Here is a 21,130-nt window from a genome sequence, read left to right as displayed (position 1 = left end):
CAGCATCTCAGGAGCACAAAAGCTGACGTTTCGGGCCTAGACCCTTCATCAGAGAGGGTCTAGGCCCGAAACGTCAGCTTTTGTGCTCCTGAGATGCTGCTTGGCCTGCTGTGTTCATCCAGCCTCACATTTTATTATCATGTAAAAGTGCCCACTAGCTGAAGCCCACTGGACTTCAAACAGGCATGACAATTGGATTTGTCATTAGAAAAAACGGCAAGAACAGCATGAGTTGTAGGGTATTCCGATGGAAGTGGATACCCTCACCAGTCTGACTGAGCTTGAAGAATACCACTTGACTGAGGCAATTGCATAGCCTCACTCAGAACAGAGGTAATCTATGTCACCCCACAACTAAACCCCAAAACAAAGCCAAGCCTTCGCCAAACATGTTAGAGTTTTCTTCAGGATCCAGACTGGCAAGACATTGTAGATAAAAACCAAAAGACTGTGCATGCTGTAAATCAGGAACAAAAAAACAAAGTTCAGCAGGTCTGGCAGCATCTGTGAAAGAGAAAACAGTTATCATTTCGGGTTCAGTGACCCTTCCTAAGAACTCAGTTGAGGAAGGGTCACCAGACCCAAAACATTGTAGTTGCTGCCAGCATGCAGACTCGAGACAGCAAGAGAGTCCCAATAGACCTGAATTGAGTAAAAGGATTCATAGGCCAGTATCCAGGACAGTGCACACTCTGGGAACTCCAGCTACATCTGGTTTGGAACAGTTAAATCGCTTAGCGACATTCACATCAGAGCAAATCAAAATAAACGGCTGGTTAAATGATCACCTGGTTCTAATGGAGGATTACACTAGCACGACCATTTCAGTGATCAAATAACCAGTCTTTTAACAAAATTTCCACTGGACTCCAACATTTAAGTCTGCACAAGATCTCTGCCAGACTGGGAGTCTACACCGAGAAACCTTTACAGATTAAAAGGTAAAACTTCAATTCCGATCTTGTATGTGAAGCATCTGATTCAGTTACTACTGACTGTAGTAAAAGACTCAAGCCCAAACTTGATGGGGTGAAATTGGTTGAGAAAGATTCAGTTAGATTGGCTCACCACTTTTCCATTAGAAAACGGCTTCCTGAGTGAAGTCTTAATTAAATACCTTTCAGAAAGGTCTAGGGACCAAATGAGTCAAGGACATCTTGCGCGTTAACCAGCAAGCAATTCCACGATTCTGCAAGGCCTACCCAGTGCCACTTGTCTTACGGGCAAAAATAGAGGCAGAAATCAGAATGCTGGAAAGCAAAGGACTCAAAACCACTCCAAATTTGTGGAATGGGCAGCACTGGTCATACTGACTATGAAGGCCAATGGGTCATTCGTCTTTGATGGGATTTTACACAAACTGTAAACTGCTTTTCACAACTGGATAAATACCCAATCCTTCGCATGGAGCATTTATACGCAAAGCTAGCAGGGACGCTGTCCTTAATGAAGTTGGTAATAAGCCATGCGTACTTGCTTTTGCAATTACATGAGGATTCTCAGACGTATGCTACAATTAATACCCATAAGGGTTTGTACCAATGTACGACACTGCCATTCGAGGTCTTGTCAGCCTATGTATTTTTACAGCAGACAATGGAGAACATTTTACACAGTCTACCCCAGGTTGCCATTTATCTAGATGACATGCTAATAACAGGGAAAACCAATAAGGAGCACTTCGAGAACTTTACATAGTTTTTAGGTGTTTCTTCCGGGTCGGCGTGCACTTTAGAAGAGATAAATGTGTATTCCAGGCACTCCAAGTAACCTACTTGGGCTAGAGAGTCGACAAGACCCATTGGAAAATAAAGTGAGGGCAATCAAAGATGCCTCAGCTCCCACAGCTTAGGTCTTTCCTCTCCGGTGGTAAATTATTACAGAAAGTTTGTACATAACCCGGCCTTCATCCTGGTTCCTTTGCATCAACTCTTAAAGGGTCAGCCCTGGAAATGGTCACACAGCCAAGCCACAACTTCCAGGGAAGTGAAGAAACAGTTAACGTCCTCTGATGCGTTGGCACACTGTGATCCTAAGCAAGATCTGGTACTGACATGCAATGCCTCCCCATATAAGGGTGTCAGGGTAGTATTATCTCATAGGTGGCCCACTGGAGAGGAAGAGTGTATGCATCCAGGACTGTCACAATCCAAACTGAAACCATTTTGAACCTGGAGAGACCAAAATCACAGGAGAGGGTAGCATATTATTATGGGCAGCAAGAGTGACTGTCCTAAGAAAAAGTTGCTGCCAAATATTGGCTGAACTCCACAGGTTTTCAAAATGAAAATGTGACAAAGTTGTATCTAGTGGCCAGGATTGGATGCAGACATAGCCATGTTAGTGGGGCAGTACCCAGAGTGCCAATAAAGGACAAAAGTTACCACCAGCATCCCCCGTACATTTCTGGGAATAGCCATGTAAACTGTGGACTCACTTACACGTTGACTATGCAGATCCTTTCATGAACTCAATATGCCTTGTCATTGTGGATGCTCACCCAAAGGACAGTACATGCATAGTGTTCATTTATCAAACACGAGGATGACAACAGAAAAATTGTGACCAAGTGTTGGTCACAGATAATGGGTCATTTTTTACCAGCAGGGAGTTGAGTATTTCCTAAAGTCGAACAGTATTCGATATACAAGGACAACTCCATACCAGCCATCATCCAATGGACTAGCAAAAAGAGCCATCCAACCTTTGAAGGCAGGCTTAAAGAAACAGCTTATAGTTTCACCAGATACCGAACAGGTCTTATTTGACTGTAGGATTACCTCTCATACAACTACAGGGATAGCTCCAGCAGAGTTGCTAATGGAAAGAAGCCTCCACATTGGGTTAAATCTGATCTTCACGGACAAGAGGGGGACGAGAGTGGGAGGAGGGTGAAATGGCATCAGGAATGCCAGACTCTGCTAAGTGAGAGAGACAGTCTACTTCAGAGGATGAAGTTTAGTGTAAGAACCACAGGAATGGCCCTGGATGGATAAGAGGCATGGTCAACATAAGGTCAGGTCCAGTGATGTATAAAGTTTGAGTAGGTGTAACGGTCCAGAGCAAGCAGATGGACCAAATTTATAAGTTTTACAAGTAATCTACTTTTTTTGATGAGCCCTGTCTAGGACTTTCTGATGGCCTGGCAATAGTTATTTTTGCTTATACAGGAGGTGTGCACAGTAACCCTATGGAATCCCATTGTAGCAGACTCTGAAGGAATTGCCCAGGAAATTGAAGATTCCTCTGGGTGATTCTATTAGGCTTGAAGCATTCTGCAATAATCCATTAAACCGGCAAATTACTCGGAAAAAGTTGGACTACTAAGTACATAATCCAACTCCTGGGTAACTATTCAATTGACCCCATAATTACCTCACAAACCAAAATAAAACTCTCCTAGACCACTTAGACTCTTAAGGCATCAAAATGACAGTCGCTTGCCACTCTGAACCTGACACTCCCTTCCCCTTCCTCCCTGTCCCAATTAGCTCCTCCAGATCTGGATTTACACCTCTCCGGCCCCCAAATTTAGTCCAGGCAATGCGAAGGGGGAAACTGTGAGATAGAAAGAACTGTAGATGCAGCAGTCAGAGATAACACAGTATGGAGCTGGATGAACACTGCAGGCCAGGCAGCAGAGGAGAAGGAAAGTTGACATTTTGGGTCAGGACCCTTCTTCAGAAATGGGAATTCAGAAATCAAGACAGAGGAGGAGGAGGAGGAGGAGGAGGAGGAGGAGGAGTGGGGTTGGAGAAGGTAGATGGCATGATGATAGGCAAGTGCAGGTAAGGAGTGATGAGGATTGGTCAGTGAGGTGGGAGGGGTCGATAGGTGGGAGAGAAGATGGACAGGTTGTCTCAGGTCAAGGAGGCGGGAATGAGAGGGAGGCGTGGACATGGGATGAAGTCGAGGGTGGGGAGACTTTAAAGATGGTGAAATCCATGTTTAGGCAATTGGGCTGTAGGGTCCAGAGGTGGAATATGAGGTGCTGCTCCTCCAATTTCCGGCTGGTGTTGTTGTGACACTGGAGGAAGCCCAGGATAGACATGTCACCCAGGAAGTGGGACAGGGAGTTGAAGTGACTCATGACTGGAAGGTGTTGTCAATTGTCATGTACAGAGGGCAGATGCTCTACAAAACAGTCTGTGTCCGCTTGGTCTTACTGATGTAGAAGAGGCATCATCAGGAACAGTAGATGCAGTAGACCGTGTGCGAGCTCCAGAGAGTGCGAGAGCACGAAAGCGAGATCCATAGGAAAGGCGGACAGGGGTGGGAAGGGGAACCATGTCTATCTCTCCACTGCTAGACCACTACGAACTTCACCTGCTCCAGGTCTGTTGCCATTTTCCATCATTTCACACACCCTGCCTTTCCCCCCCACCTAAAACCTGACCTCAGTCCACCCCACCATCCCTCAAAACTCCATGCAACAACACCCAACTATTACCTTCCCTGTTTAGCCTAATATCTCCCTCGCACCCAGATCTATCTTTACTGTGTCCAATTTTGGGCCCCACACCTCAGGAAGGATATATTAGCCATGGAGGGTGTCCAGCGGAGATTCACACAGATGATCCCTGGAATGGTAGGTTTAACATATGATGAATGGCTAAGATCCTGGGATTGTACTCATTAGAGTTTAGAAGGTTGAGGGGAGATATAATTGAAACTTACAAAGATAACGTATGGTTTAGAAGGGGTGGACGCTAGGAAGTTGTTTCGTTAGGTGGGGAGACTAGGACCCGTGGGCACAGCCTTAAAATTAGAGGGCGTAAATTTAAAACTGAAGTGAGACAACATTTCTTCAGCCAGAGAGTGGTGGGCTTGTGGAATTCATTGCCGCAGAGTGCAGTGGAGGCCGGGACGTTGGATGCCTTCAAGGCAGAGATCGACAAATTCTTGATCTCACAAGGAATCAAGGGCTACGGGGAGAGTGCAGGGAAGTGGTGTTGAAATGCCCATCAGCCATGATTTAAATGGCGGAGTGGACTTGATGTGCCGAATGGCCTTACTTCCACTCCTCTGTCTTATGGTCTTATCCTAAACACTCCACTACTAACCTGGCCCCACTGCCACTTAGCACACCAACCCTTCCCACTTGGCATGATACTCACCATCGCCCCCACAACCCCATCCATGTCGCATTCTAACTTCACATTTATGATGCACTTACTTTTGACACCAGGTTGTCTGTGATTCTGGATCTTGAAACGTCAGAATACAGCAGCTGACTACTGTGAAATAGAATTTTGGGGGGTTGATACTGGTCTCTCATTCTCCAGCAAATCTACATTACCAGAGAACAAATCAGTATTGAAGAATGACGCAGTATTTGTGAAGCAGCCCTGATCATAATTTCTCAAAAAAAAATACAGACTTCATTTCATAAAAGATGACAATGGCACTCTGCAAGATTGCTACTCCTTCAACAATGTGCCCCAATAAAAATTTCCACCAGTAACTTTCAAAATGTACAGTTACAAAGCAAGTAACTCTTCAGGAATACCTTCAATGCAATAATATTGGCTGGATGAGCTCATTAGGCACACTAACGGTTAAATTTTCACCTAGTATAGACATGTCAGATACTGAAGTTAAAACAGAACTCAAAATAAAAAAAACAAACAAACAAACAAACAAAGTCTCCAAAGCCACCTTGTGGAACTTAAGCAGAACAGTACAGACAGCACCAAAATCGTTAGATTAAGCAGGTAAATTGCATATGAAAATGTGATTGGGGCAACAGAAGATCACTCAAATATAAATTCATTTTTGACACTGGGCACCTCAACTTAAACAACTGCCTAAAAGTTCATATTTCACACACTATCTCAAATCTTCACCATTTGTCAAATGATTTCCGAAGTTGCATCAGGGTCATATATTGAGTTTGGTAGACTCAACGGTTGAGGGGAGTCAGCATGGCACACTGGGTCAATGCACAGCCAGAAGGTCCAAAGAAGGGACACTGGGTCACCCGTGCATTAACTGTGATTTCTCTCCACAGATGCTGCCAGACCTGCTGAGATTTTCCAGCAATTTCTGTTTTTTGGTTAGTACCTTGTTCACAAATTTGAACTTAGCTTGTTTTTCCAAATAGCTGTTTATCATAGCAAAGTGGTGAACGGTTACAGGCTATTCACTTGTTGTAAACACTTAAATGCTGACAGCTACACTTTCCGATATGCAAATCTGTGCTGCAAAATCTTTCTTCACCAAATCACTGTGACCACTTTTGTAGTGGTTTAACCCAAAGTACAGCCTTCAAGCAATTCATGCCCACCACTCAAAACAAGCGTTGCTGCTAACCCTTCAGTACAGTGTTAACATTATCTTGAAAATGCCATCAACACAGTTATAGGCTTTTTGTTCTTCCAAACATGCTGCAGGACAGGAAGATTGAGCTGTGCAATACCAGTCCCATGATTGGATTGATCACTACAGTTAGGTCTGGAGCAATTTCACTTACAACCTTCTGACTCTGATGTCAGACATTGAAGTCCAAATCCCATTCCAGCATATGGATGAATTATACAGACCAATGTTCCAGTGCTGAGAAATTGTTCTTTGGAAGAAAAGTTAAACCTCATTTCCATTTTGTGATGATTGAGGATATGTTCCCTGGCAATTATTTAACAAAAATAAATTAACTAGTCATTTATTTCAAATAAGTTTGTTGGATTATGTGTATGCGTATATTATGTGTATTAAGATGTTTCAGCACCCCACATAAATGCAAACATTTTACAAATGAAGTTAAAACAAGAAATCCTTGACATTTAACATTAAAGGTGAATAAAACAATTGTTTGATTTTGTTTCTTCTGCATACTTACATAAACATACTGCAACATTTGTGTTAATACATTTTGTAAACTTACCTAACAATGCTCTGCAACAGCCATCTGACAATCTGGGATAATATTAAAGTCAACGCAAGCCATACCAAATTAGACAAAACAAAAACAGCCAACATTTACAAGAGGCAAACTTTCTTGTCTACAACACATTTACAAACCAAGCTGGGTCCCACAACACATTTAGAATAAAAGCAAAACAATGCCAATCATGTCTCACTTGGACGGGCCTAATTTACAAAGGAACTCATGCATTTCATCTTTGCTCAAACCCAGTTTTGCTTGATAATTGCAATTTATCGCTCTTTACATTTTACAATCAACACTGGCTTGTTTTACTGTAACTAGTGGAATTAAATAATTCATCTTGCAACACAAGCATTTCCATGGCTGAATAAAATGGCACAGTGGAAAAGTTTTATGTTTCCATAGCAAAATACTGCAAATTTTCCATCAGATCAGCTTTCATTGGCATGCAGACTAATGTTACATACACTGCCAAAAGATGAGTTATTGTTACCAACTTAATTAAAATTGTACACAATAACTCACTGCCAAGGATTTTAAATGTAAAGTTTGGCTATGGGTACAGAATGTAATATTACAAGATATGGCATTGTGTTTGGATCCAATTAACTTACTAAAGATAAATAATTTGACAAGTGCAAATTTTTCAGGCAGAAAAATATCATAGTCAAAATTTGTTGAACTAGGTGTTCCAAAAATCATGCATAAATTAAATAGTTGCAACTATTTTTAGGCACTTTTCCTTCCTCTATCAAAAAGAGAACTACTTCATGATGAGATTGTAGCTGTTCAATAGGTTCCAGTCATTTCTATATGAGCAAACAGATGAGGTAGGTGAAGAGTACTATGAACTATTTTCCAAAGTGCAGTCCTTCACTTCCAAAAGACTGAATAGGTGTGCTGAACACCTACTGGCAGTGACCCAGCGCGAAGTGATAAATTATGACTCAAAGACACAGATGTACAGCAGACAACAATCACTCAGTACAAAAAAAGGCAACAGGGCAGTCGTAAGAAGAAACACAGATTGCAAACAGTCAGATTGAAAAAAAAGGGAGTGATTCTGATGCTAATCCGTAACTGCATTCATCAAGACCAATGTCCGCACTAAACTAACACTAACTTGCCATTAATTTTGCCAATGTTGACCTTTGTTTGACAACAGAAATCAGCAGAAGACATTAGCTGAAAACTCCAGAAAACAGCTATCATGTATAAACCACGCTATTGGGAATTCAGTTGACTGATTTTACACTGTGAAGGTTTTGTAATGGGATTAACTGATTTACTATAAACCATTGATTTTAATAAGGAAACGTTACAGGGTCAGCAATAAATCTTACATGGCTATAATAACTTCAATCTCGCTGATGTCAGTATAATAAGAGCCACTGAAATTGCACTTACAGTATAAATATAGAGCAGATACAAAAGATGTTGCATTTATAGTTTACTATACTTCAGAGGGAGATATTGGCCTTTGAGGAAGTACAGTGTATTTTACCAGTATAATGCTTGGACTTCAGGGCTTATATTCTAGGGGCAAGACTACCAAAAATAGAATTAAGAAATTTAGACAGTTAAAGGGTGATCTTGTCAAAGTGTTCAAGCTTTTAAGGGCAGCAGATAGGGTGGATGAAGAAAAGCTACGTAACACTTTTGGAAGCACCTAGGGACAAGGGACTTATTTTCCAAATTAGAAGCTGACCTCTCAGGAGTGAAATCAGGAAAATCTTTCACGAACAAAGCGTGGTTGAAGTTTGACTCACTCACAAATGGCAATTAATGCTGGGTCAATTTTTAAATTGATAAAAAATTTTAATATTAAAACAAGTTAATGGATAATGAAGCAAAGACAGGCACATGCAGTTAGGTCACTGATCAGAATCGATAACCTTAATTAATAAAGGATATAAATATGTTGGAGGCAGAGTTCAGAAGTTTCATTAGGCTATTACTTGGGATTGACATGTTGTCTTAGGAGGAAGGATTGGTAAGACTAGGATCATAATCACTGGAATTCAGTAGTCTAAGAGGTGACTTGATTGAAGGATATAAAATCTTGAGAGGTCTTGACAGGTGGATGTGGAGAGGCTAGAGGATATTTCTTCCTATGGCAAAATCTAGAACTAGAGATTACCAATTAAAAGTCAGGGATCAAAAATTTTTACAAAAGTTAGGCAAATGTTTTTCTACAAGAGGGTCACAAGTCTTTGGAACTCTCTTCTAGAAAAGGTGATGGAAGCAGAGTTCTTGGAAAATTTAAGTGAAAGGTGCATAGCTTCTAGTTAAGCAAGGGGGTGAAAAGCCATCAAATTAGGAGGTAACATAGATTTGAGGCTACAATCAGGCTCAACTATGATCTTAGTGAATGGTGCAGGAGGCTCGAAGAGTTGAATGCTCACTCCTGCTCCTGATTCGTATTTTTTTTTAAGTATTTGAGGGGATGTGGGCATTGTTGACAAGGCCAACATTTATTGGCGATCCTTCAATGCCCTTGTTTGGAGTGGCTTGCTAGGCCATCTCAATGGGCAGTTAACAGCCAACTATACTGCTGCGTCTCTACAGGCCAAACTAAGTAAGAATGGCAGATTTCCTTCCCTCAAGGACATTAACGAGTCAGTTAGGTTTTTATGACAACTGATGACAGTTGTTATGGTCACCACTACAGAGATCAGTTTTTGTTTAAAATATTCAAAATCTATGTACTGAACGCAATTTATGCCGGTTGCCATGATGACTTTGAAAGCTATATGGCCAGAATACATTAGCCTGGGCCACCGGATTACTAATCTAGTTACATCACTAATATGCAATCATCTCCCCAAAGCAGTTCACTGAATTCAGTGATGAAAAGATGACCAGATCCTCCGCTTTGGATTTTTGTTTGATGTTAAATGTTGACAGAGACACTGGGGAAAATCTTCTGCTCTTTTCCTGGAATGTTGTGGGTTCTTCTATGTCAAGAGTTCTGCTGGGGCCTTGGTTTAGCTTGTTGTTTAAAGAATAAAACACCTTCAGAATTATGTCCTCAAGACCCTGCATGGTGGCTCAGTGGTTAGCACTGCTGTGTCAGTGCCAGGGACCTGAATTCGATTCCATCCTCAGGCAACTGTCTGTGTGGAGTTTGCACATTTTCCCTGTGTCTGAATGGGTTTCCTCTGGGTGCTATGGTTTCCTCTCTCAGTCCAAACGTGTGGGGATTAGGTGGATGGGCCATGCTAAATTGCCCAGCATCCAGGGATGTATAGGCGAGGTGGATTAGTCATGTGAAATGCAGGGTTACATGGACGGGGTCAATGTGAACTCAATGTGTTGACTAGCCTGTTTACACACTGTGGAGAATCTATGATAGAAATGAATTTGGAACAGGAGTAGTTCAGGAAACACCACTCCACAACTTGACGACATAATGCCTGATCTGGTTGTCACCTCAAATTTACTGTTCTGTCTGTCTGTTGTGACCTTCAACTCCCTTATTTAATATAAATCTATTCATCTCTGCCTTAAATAAATTTGACTTCTCAGCCTCTCCTCCCTTCTGGGGAAAAAAAAAACTTCACATACAAACGATTAAAATGGAGACTCTTATTTTTAAAAACGGTATCCCATAGTTTTACTCTCTCAGAAAGGGAAATATCCTCTCAATATTGACCCTATCAATTACCCTTTGGATCTTATATTTTTAATAAGATCACACCTCATTTATCTAAACTTCAATGGGTATAGGCTCTGGCATAAGATAACCACTTCATTCCAGGAATCAGTTAACTGAACTCTGAGCAACTTCTAATAAAATTATACCCATTTTCAAGGAGACCAAAACTGTGCACGGAACTCCAGAGACAGGTTTAAATACAACGCTGTCTGACTTAGAAGCAAGAGTTTAACCACTAAACCAAAGCTTATGGAGAAAACCATTTTCTTTCAAGATTATGAAAAAGACTTTGACTACTTAGCTTGAACTGTATAAACAAACTTGGGAAATCAATGAGAGAAAAGTGAGATTTGCACCAATACATGCATCTATGGATTATTTTTCCAAGTGAGGTGCATCAGTTCAACAAAAAAAAAGGGGCTGAGAATGTAATGCTTAAATTAATGTGACATGTTTCAGCTGGAATATTGCTGCTTTGATAAATTCTTTCCCCTAGGACATGGGATATTAGCATGCAAAAATTAAAGATATTATTAATTTCAACACCCAGTTGAAATCTTTGCCTAGGTAGGTGCAGCACAGTTCAGTGACAACACCCAGTTCTACTTCACAACTAACTTTCTTGAAACCTCCAGTGTCTCTAAATCAGCAACTAGTTGACTGACATACATTAATAGACAAAAAGAAAGTTCTTTCACCCAAATATGGGGAAAACCAAAGCCACTGTCGTCTGTATTTGGAGGAAGTCACAGACTCAAAAAAACTTTGTTTCTCACCCCATAGATGCTGCCTGACCTGGTGAGTTTCTTCAGCACTTTCTGTTTTTATTTCAGCTATCCAGCAAATTACTTTGCTTTTATATGTCTTCTGTCTCCACGACAAACTGCTCCCTAACTACCAACTCCATCCCTCCCCCCAGCAAACAGGAGAGTGAACTAGGCAGTTTGCAATATTAGTATCACACCTGACGTTAAGCTTCCAACCACATACCCATGGAATCACTCAGGGCACTTATTACTATCTCCATAGCACGGTTCGGCATCAACTCCGTCTTAGCTCATTGGCCACTGAAGCCTCCACCCCTACCGTTGTTATCTCTAGAGCTGGCTATTTCTTTGTACATCTGACCAGCCCTCTAAGTTTCACCTTCCCTGAAACGGAGTTCCTTTTAAAGTCCATTTTTCTTAAGTACACATTAAACTATGCCGGCTCCCACCAGTACTGCATCATTTCAATTGTAAATACTGGCCAGCGCACCGTCTTTTAAAATGCAGTTGCTCCAACACATCTTTTGCATCTACTCGAGGGCAAATGGGGTCTCAGCTAAGCAGCTCTCTCTCAAGGCTCTACATGGAGCGTCAGCCCAGGTTATTATACACAGAAGTGGAACAGATTCAATGTAATTCAATTGGGGGGGTTAATATAAATGGGGAATGGAGTGACCCGCCCCCATCCCATGGTAAGAGGCCTCCCACATCACCATCCCAGCGCCGGTCATACCGAGGCCGCCTCTCAGCTTTTGACTGGGGGTTAAAATAGTATCAGAGATAATGGGAACTGCAGATGCTGGAGATTCCAAGATAATAAAATGTGAGGCTGGATGAACACAGCAGGCCAAGCAGCATCTCAGGAGCACAAAAGCTGACGTTTCGGGCCTAGACCCTTCATCAGAGAGGGGGATGGGGGGAGGGAACTGGAATAAATATGGAGAGAGGGGGAGGCGGACCGAAGATGGAGAGTAAAGAAGATAGGTGGAGAGGGTGTAGGTGGGGAGGTAGGGAGGGGATAGGTCAGTCCAGGGAAGACGGACAGGTCAAGGAGGTGGGATGAGGTTAGTAGGTAGCTGGGGGTGCGGCTTGGGGTGGGAGGAAGGGATGGGTGAGAGGAAGAACCGGTTAGGGAGGCAGAGACAGGTTGGACTGGTTTTGGGATGCAGTGGGTAGAGGGGAAGAGCTGGGCTGGTTGTGTGGTGCAGTGGGGGGAGGGGATGAACTGGGCTGGTTGAGGGATGCAGTGGGGGAAGGGGAGATTTTGAAACTGGTGAAGTCCACATTGATACCATATGGCTGCAGGGTTCCCAGGCGGAATATGAGTTGCTGTTCCTGCAACCTTCGGGTGGCATCATTGTGGCAGTGCAGGAGGCCCATGATGGACATGTCATCAAGAGAATGGGAGGGGGAGTGGATGCACCTCCCAGTCGCAAACCATTTCCACTGCACCTCCCAGTCGCAAACCATTTCCACCCGGTGATTGAGAACGCCCTTGACCGTGTCTCCCGCATTTCCCGCGACACATCCCTCACACCCCGCCCCCGCCACAACCGCCCCAAGAGGATCCCCCTCGTTCTCACACACCACCCTACCAACCTCCGGATACAACGCATTATCCTCCGACACTTCCGCCATTTACAATCCGACCCCACCACCCAAGACATTTTTCCATCCCCACCCCTGTCTGCTTTCCGGAGAGACCACTCTCTCCGTGACTCCCTTGTTCGCTCCACACTGCCCTCCAACCCCACCACACCCGGCACCTTCCCCTGCAACCGCAGGAAATGCTACACTTGTCCCCACACCTCCTCCCTCACCCCCATCCCAGGCCCCAAGATGACATTCCACATTAAGCAGAGGTTCACCTGCACATCTGCCAATGTGGTATACTGCATCCACTGTACCCGGTGCGGCTTTCTCTACATTGGGGAAACCAAGCGGAGGCTTGGGGACCGCTTTGCAGAACACCTCCGCTCAGTTCGCAACAAACAACTGCACCTCCCAGTCGCAAACCATTTCCACTCCCCCTCCCATTCTCTTGATGACATGTCCATCATGGGCCTCCTGCACTGCCACAATGATGCCACCCGAAGGTTGCAGGAACAGCAACTCATATTCCGCCTGGGAACCCTGCAGCCATATGGTATCAATGTGGACTTCACCAGTTTCAAAATCTCCCCTTCCCCCACTGCATCCCTCAACCAGCCCAGTTCATCCCCTCCCCCCACTGCACCACACAACCAGCCCAGCTCTTCCCCTCTACCCACTGCATCCCAAAACCAGTCCAACCTGTCTCTGCCTCCCTAACCTGTTCTTCCTCTCACCCATCCCTTCCTCCCACCCCAAGCCGCACCCCCATCTACCTACTAACCTCATCCCACCTCCTTGACCTGTCCGTCTTCCCTGGACTGACCTATCCCCTCCCTACCTCCCCACCTATACTCTCTCCACCTATCTTCTTTACTCTCCATCTTCGGTCCGCCTCCCCCTCCCCCCATCCCCCTCTCTGATGAAGGGTCTAGGCCCGAAACGTCAGCTTTTGTGCTCCTGAGATGCTGCTTGGCCTGCTGTGTTCATCCAGCCTCACATTTTATTATCTCAGCTTTTGACTGTCGGGATGTCAGGCCTCCTCCATCCCGGGGAGGCAAAGTGCACGGGAGGCCACGTTACCTTCCCAGCCTTGGTACTTCCACTCACCTTTCACTAGCGTCTCCTCCACAAAACCCGGGCAGCAGCTGACGAGCAAAACGCTGGGAACCTTCATCCCGACTCGGCTCGGCCCAGTCCGACCCTGAACTCTGACCTCTCACCCGAACAGCCGCCGGTGTCAAAGACGCCTTTCACTTCGTACTGGAACTTGCCCTTTCCCCTCCCCTCCAAACCGCACCATACAGGAGATACTATCTAAGTCTGGCACGTCTAATGCCACATTTTACTCCTGCTGGAGCCTCGGTTTTCAATCTTTTCGGCCTCGGGGTGTGGAATGTACCATTGTGCTGGGGGGGGTTTCAACGCTGGCTTTCATCGCTTACAAGTGTGAGCAAGAAAAAAAGTCAAGGAGTGACGAGGTATTTCAGAACATTGTAGAGGTTGTATCTTGTTAGAACAATGGATTGCTGGAGCTGAGAATGAGTAACTTTCTATTCACCGTTAAGTTAGTAATTTCCCTATTTTCATATGGTAGAGGCTGTGTTCAGTTGCCATGGGAACCCCAGGAGGGCCAGGTGGATGACAACAGGCAATGGACGGATGGTGAGAGCTGGCAGAAACTGAACTGTCTCCACAACATGGCAAACAGCAACACTGACGTGGGACATGTATTGGTCAAGGTACTTAAAAGGAGTAACGTTTATTTCTTTTAAATGAACCAAAGCCTTCATATGCCAATTAAACTGAATGTTTCAGCAACAAAGACAGAAACAGCTGGAGAAACTCAGCAGGGTCTGGCAGCATCTTTGGACAGAAAGCAGAATTAACCTTTCGTGTTCAGTGACCTTTCTTCAGGATAGGCTGAATGTTTCATTACCTGGAAGCATAGACTCATTGGCAGTTTTCAAAGGGGCGTTGTGAGGTAAAAGGATTGCATTTCTGTAGCACCCCCAAGACCACAGCATATCTTCAAGCATTTTAAAGCCAGTGAATCAACTGTTGAAGTGCAGTTACTTCTAACATGTGGTAGCCAGTTTGCTCACATTGATCTCCGACAAATGGTGATGAAATAATAGAAACAAAAATTGCTGGAGAAATTTGGCTAGTATGGCAGCAGCCGTGGAGAGAGAAACAAAGTTGAAGTCTTGTACCCAGTTCTGAAGAAGGGTTACTGAACTTGAAATGTTAAACTCTGCAGGTCTGGCTGCATCTGAGGAGAGAAAGCAGAGTTTTGCCAGCAATTTCTCTTTTTGCTTCCAATTTCCTGCGCCAATTCTTTGTTTTATTTTAGCAATGAGATAATGAAAAGTTAATCTGTTTTACTGAAGAAGTCATATCTAAGTCAAAAGATTAACTCTGCTTCTGTCACCACAGACACTGCCAGACCTACTGAGTTTCTCCAGGCTTTTCTGTTTTTGCCATAGGAAAAGAATGGGTTGAAAGGTAGATATTGGACAGGGCATTGGGAGAGTTTGTGTTCTACACAATAGTGCAATAGGATCTTTTACACCTGTCTGGGATGGAACGTTTAATGTGTTTTTCTGAAGTATCACTCCTCTAATTATACAGCACTTCCTTGGTACAGCACAGGAGTGTTATCCTTGAATTTTGTATTTAAGCCCTGCTGCAGGATAAAATCTTCTGACTAAGTAAGAGCTGATCCAATTCAATGATAGTCTTCGAGGGAACTGGATAAATACTTTAATAGGAAAATACAAGACAAAAATATGTGAAAAAGCTGGAAGGTTGGAACTAACCAAATAACAAGTACTGGCAAAACGAGCTGAATGGTTCCTTTCTATGCTGTAACATTCTGTGTTATTGACATTGTGTATGGACCAGAGGATTTCAGATTTAAGTACACAGGATAGGCAGTTTTATCATTAATAGTGCATTATACAATGTATTATTTAATATCAGTCAGTTTCCAGTATTTTTACACATTGGAAATGATCACAAATTGTGTTCAGTTGAAGGGGAACGTAGGATTATAGGGCAGGACCTCAGCATGCAGCTGCAATTCAGTTGCCAATATAAAATTAATATTTGTTCTTTATATTTTAATTTTTTTTGTGTAGTATTACTTAAAAATATTTATCTGTTGGGGAGATGAAGACTAACTGCCTTAATCAGGTGAAAGATGGGACACTTACAAAGAGGAAAAGATTAGTGAAGGTGTATGTCGGCCCCAAACAATTAGAAATAAATGCAATTATAATAGGAAATAAAGAAATAGCAAGTGAATCAAACACATCGAAAATCTGCCCTACTGCAGTTGTGCCGGACATTGGTGAGAGTACACGTGGTGTTTTGTGTAGTTTTGCTCTCTCTACCAAAGAGAGGGTCTACTGACCATGGAGGGAATTTAGCCAAGGTTTACCAGGCTGCATTGGGGATGGCAGGACTGCAATATGAGAAGAGATTGATTTGACTGGGCTTGTGTTCACTTGAGTTTAGAAGCATGAGAGGGTATCTTATTGAAACATATAAAATTCTAACAGAGCTGGACAGACTAGTTGCAGGAACGGTGTCCTTGGCTGGGGCATCCAAAACCGGGGGTTACAGTCTCAGGATATAATGTAAGACTGAGATGGAGCAATATTTCTTCAGTCAATGCATGGTCAGCCTCAGAAGACTGAGAGGCCTGGATGCTGTGCATACTCAAGATAGAAACTGATCTTTCTTTTAGATATTAAAGATGGAAAGGTTTATTGAGAGAAAGTGGTAAAATAGAGAATCAGCCATGGTCTTATTGAAGGATGGTGCACGCCCAAAGTGCCAAATGGACTACTTCTGATCCTAGCTTCTATAATTTAGCCCCTATTTTAAAGCTTTTCCTTATTTTTATTTAGTACTTTGGCATAATTACTGTAATTCATGTTTCAGGGAAACTGAGTAGTTGGTGGGATGTAACCTAAAGATGTTCAGAAAATAAAATATTATATGTTTGGATTTTTGCTTGGTAAATGTCACATTTATTATTTTAATCAGCTACATCTGCAGTCACTCTGATGAAAGATGTTTAAACATTATATTTTGACTTCCAGAAGTTGTCGGACAAAGTACCTCACAAAAGGTATTGGAGGTAGTACAACAGCATTGTCAGAGATTTGGCTAATGGTAAAGAAGCAGTTAGTGGGGATAAGGGATTCTTTTTCGTGTTGGTGACTTGTAATATCTGGGGTTTTATGGATATCAATGCTGTGACTGTTACAATATATTAATGACTTGAGGAAGGAAGTGAATGTACTGCAGCCAAATTTGCAGACAGCACAAAATAGGTGGTAACTCAGGTTACAACGGGTACACAAACGATACAAGAGAGGTGTTGATCGGTCAAGTAAATGGGCAAAAATTTAGCAGTTGGAGGATAATGTGTGTACGTGTGAAGTTCATTTTAGAAGGGAGAACAAAGAGCATAATATTATTTAAATGGAAAGAGAAAAAAACACTGAAAGCTGCAACACAAAGGGACTCGGCAAGACTGGTTCATTAAACACAGAAAACTAGCACACAGATAGTAGGGGTCAGAGATAATGGGAACTGCAGATGCTGGAGAATCTGAGATAACAAAGTGTGAGCTGGCTGAACATAGCAGGCCCAAAACGTCAGCTTTTGTGCTCCCTAGATGCTGCTTGGCCTGCTATATTCATCCAGCTCCACACTTTGTTGACACAGATAGTAGGAACTGCCGATGCTGGAGTCTGAGCCAACAAGGTATAGAGCTGGATGAACACAGCAGGCCAGGCAGCATCAGAGGAACAGAGAGCTAATGGTTCAGGTCTGGACCCTTCTTCAAAAAGGTCTTGATTTTCTGAAGAAGGGTCCAGACCTGAAGCATCAGCTTTCCTTCTCCTCTGCTGCCTGGCTTGCTGTGTGCATCCAACTCTACACCCTGTTATCTTAAACTAACACACAGGTGCAGCAGGTAATTCGGAAGGCTTGTGGAATTTTGGCCATTATTTCAAGGGGTTTGGTGTGTAAGAGTCTTACTGCATGTTTACCAGTGAGACCACATCTGGACTACTGTGAGCAGTTTTGGTTCCCTCATTTAAGAAAATATACTATTGGAAGCAGTTCAGAGAACGTCCACTAGGATGATCCGATATGGAGGGATTGTCTTATGACCAAAGGCTAAACGGGTTGAGACTTTACTCACTGGAGTTTAGAATGAGAGATGATCTCATTGAAATAAATGGGATTCTTAAGGGGCTTGACAGGGTAAATGTTGAGAGGATGTATTCTCTCTTGGGAGGAATTTCTTATCTCAGTGGGTAGTGAGTTTTTGGAACTCCTTGTCACGGAGGGCTGTGAGGCAGAGTCCTCGTGTATATTTCAGGCTGAGATATATAGATAGCTAGATTTTTGATCAGTTGGGGAATCAAGGGCAGAAAAATGGACATGAGTGATGGATCAACCACAATCCTATTAAATGGCAGAGCAGGCTTGAAGGGCTGAATAGCCTACTCCTTTTCCTTACGGTATTTCAAAAGGAAATCAGATAAACACTTCAAGTGAAAAGTTTTACAGGGTTATGGGGAAATTGAGACCAGTGGGACTAATTCATAAGTTTTAAAGAATGGTACAGCATGATGAGTCAAATACCCTTTTTCTGTGTAGTATCATTCTATGATTCTATATATTTCCTGGCCAATGTTTGTCTCCTTTTGAAATCCCAAAACTAAACCCCAGAAATTTTCAGGTCATTATCATATTGCTGTTTGAGGGGGAAATTTAGGTCTCAATAGCTCGCCTTGATATGTATAAAATGGATGCTGTTAAGAAAGCTGCCTGCAATTGATATGGGGATGAGTTTAGGCCAACTGTTCTTGAGAGTCACAGTACTAAATTGATGTAAGCTGGCACAGTTTGAGGTTAATTCAAGGCTAGTTGTTAAATGATGTCTGTTTGGATTGGCAACTGCTTTTAAATCCCAACATCCTTGTCTTAGATCAAGCCCATGTTATTAAAGCCAAAGAAAACAGCAAGGAATTACTATCTTTTTCTTTATATATTTTAAATGTGCATGTTGAATGGCTAGTTGAAATAACACTCCAGGTAGTCTTGTTGGAATGATTTCCTCTGTGCATTATTTGCAGTAAGGTCATTAGTGGATTTTTATAAACACACTTTGAGCACTCTGTAACGTGAAATTAAGAGGAAATCTCCTGCTATTTGGGAGATTGGCAGTAAATTGGCCACATTAGACTATGCATTTGGTGCTGAGCTGACCAGCATCAAAAGTGCACATTTAGAAGTACAAAAGCCTCTTGGTATAGCACACCACCACTAACTATGTTAAAGATACCAAAGCACTTGTTGAGATGACTCATGATAACAAGAGAATACGGGTATAGTTTGGATATTATTTCACCTCCAAAGACCTATATTTCTTGATAGAATCCATTATCACATTGCTACATTTGAACACCTTACTGTTTACTTTTTAGGTTCAAGAGGATCTTCAAGAGCTGAAAGAGAAAATCACAAACATTACAATACATGGGAAAGCAGCAACAGTGAACATTCAAACGCTTGAAACAGCCATTCGTAGGACAGAAATGGGCCTGAAGGTCAGTGGGATTAAAGATGTAGGGTGCTTTTGCACATTAATAAATAAGAATAATTAAACAATTAACTCTAATAATAGACACAAGTTTGGTAAGGGGAACCTGGGCAGGACTTGTACAGTTAATGGTAGGACCCTGGGAAGTGTTGCTGAACAAAGGGACCTTAGGTTGCAGGTGCATAGTTCCTTGAAAGTGGAGTCACAAGTAGACAGGGTGGTGAAGAAGGCATTTGGTATGTTTGCCTTTATTTGGTCAGAATGTTGATTGTTGGAGTTGAAACGTTATGTTGCAGCTGTATGGGACATTGGTGAGGCCACTCTTAGAATACCATGTCACTTCTGATCTCTCTGCTGTAGGAAAGATGTTGTTAAACTTGAAAGTGTTCAGAAAAGATTTACAAGGCTGTTACAGGGATTGGAGGGTTGAGTTATAGGGAGAGGCTAAATAGACTAGGGCTTTTTATCCCTGGAGTGTTGGAGTCCGAGGGCTGACCTTTATAGAATCATGAAGGGAATGGATGGGGTGACAAGCCAAGGTCTTATCCCAGGGTGGGGGCATCCAAAACTAGAGAGCCATTGGTTTAACCTGAGAAGGAAAAGATTCAAAATGGACCTAAGGGGCAAATTTGTCACGCAGAGGATGGTACAAGTATGGAATGAGCAGTAAGAGTACGTGGTGGAGGTGGATACAAATGCAAAATTTAAAAGGCATCTGGATGGGTACATGAATAGGAAGAGCATAGAGCGATTTGGTTCAAATACTGGCAAATTGGATTAGATCAGTTTAGGATATCTGTTCGACATGGATGATTTGGACCAAGAGGTCTGTTCCCATGCTGTATGACTCTGCCTGAAATATAAGAAGATGTTTAATAGAGCTGTGGAAGGTCATACAGAGTTTAAATCGAATAAATAAAGAGAAACTGTTTCAGTGGCTGGAATGTTGACAACAACAGGGCACAGATTCAAAATCATGGGCAAATGAAGCAGAAGCAACACAAGGATCAACCTTTTTAAGCAATAAGTAGTTTAAGATTTGGAATATACTGCCTCATAGGATGACGGATACAGATCCCATAATAGCTGTCAAATAATTGTAGTTTAAGAAAATTGCAAAGCTGTGTTAAAATAACCAAGAAACTTGCTTTTTCAAAAAGCCAGTGGAATTAATGGGTTGATTGAGGTTGCGGACTTGCTTGCCAAGACGGTATATTTGATTGCAGAAGTTTCGTCACTCTGCTAAGTAATATTATTAGTGTGCCTCCGGTGAAGCATTGGTGTTCTGTTCTGCTTGTTGAAGTGCCATGATTTTCAGCAGTGGTTGGCATTACTTCTGGTTCTGTTTTTCAGTGGTTTGTGTATCGGGTCCAGATCAATGTGTTTGTTGATTGAGCTCCTGTTGGAAAGCCAGGCCTCCAGGAGTTCCCTGGCATGTCTCTGTTTGGTTTGTGCTATTATGGATGTGTTGTCCCAGTTGAATTCGTGTCCTTCTGTGTGTATTGAGTTGAGTGGCAACATTCTGTGCTGGAGAGAGATAGTAGGAACTGCCGATGCTGGAATCTGAAGAAGGATCTGGACCCGAAACGTCAGCTTTCCTG

General features: G+C 42.7%; 2 protein-coding genes across 5 annotated transcripts in view; one reads left to right on the top strand and one right to left on the bottom strand.

Moving 5' to 3' along the window:
* aagab (alpha and gamma adaptin binding protein) overlaps nt 1-14,285 on the bottom strand; it is a 47,445-nt gene extending 33,160 nt beyond the window's left edge. For both annotated transcript variants that reach the window (XM_048562830.2, XM_048562831.2), the window contains exon 1: nt 14,012-14,285. In XM_048562830.2, the coding sequence (XP_048418787.1) occupies nt 14,012-14,078 (67 nt within the window). In that variant the 5' untranslated portion in view covers nt 14,079-14,285. The remainder of the gene's footprint in view (nt 1-14,011) is intronic.
* A 36-nt stretch (nt 14,286-14,321) lies between these two features.
* The window catches only part of iqch (IQ motif containing H), a 161,750-nt gene continuing 154,941 nt past the window's right edge, over nt 14,322-21,130 (top strand). Inside the window, exons 1-3 of one of the 3 annotated variants that reach the window (XM_048562828.2) lie at nt 14,322-14,382; nt 14,499-14,643; nt 19,414-19,536. In XM_048562828.2, the coding sequence (XP_048418785.2) occupies nt 14,602-14,643; nt 19,414-19,536 (165 nt within the window). In that variant the 5' untranslated portion in view covers nt 14,322-14,382; nt 14,499-14,601. Of the gene's footprint in view, nt 14,383-14,498; nt 14,644-19,413; nt 19,537-21,130 lie in introns of those variants that run through there. The other 2 variants (XM_048562829.2, XM_059639271.1) reach the window with 2 other exon arrangements.

The sequence above is a fragment of the Stegostoma tigrinum genome, chromosome 33 (assembly GCF_030684315.1).
Source record: "Stegostoma tigrinum isolate sSteTig4 chromosome 33, sSteTig4.hap1, whole genome shotgun sequence".
Taxonomy (NCBI): Eukaryota; Metazoa; Chordata; class Chondrichthyes; order Orectolobiformes; family Stegostomatidae; genus Stegostoma; species Stegostoma tigrinum.
This window is presented reverse-complemented; position numbering and strand designations above follow the sequence as displayed.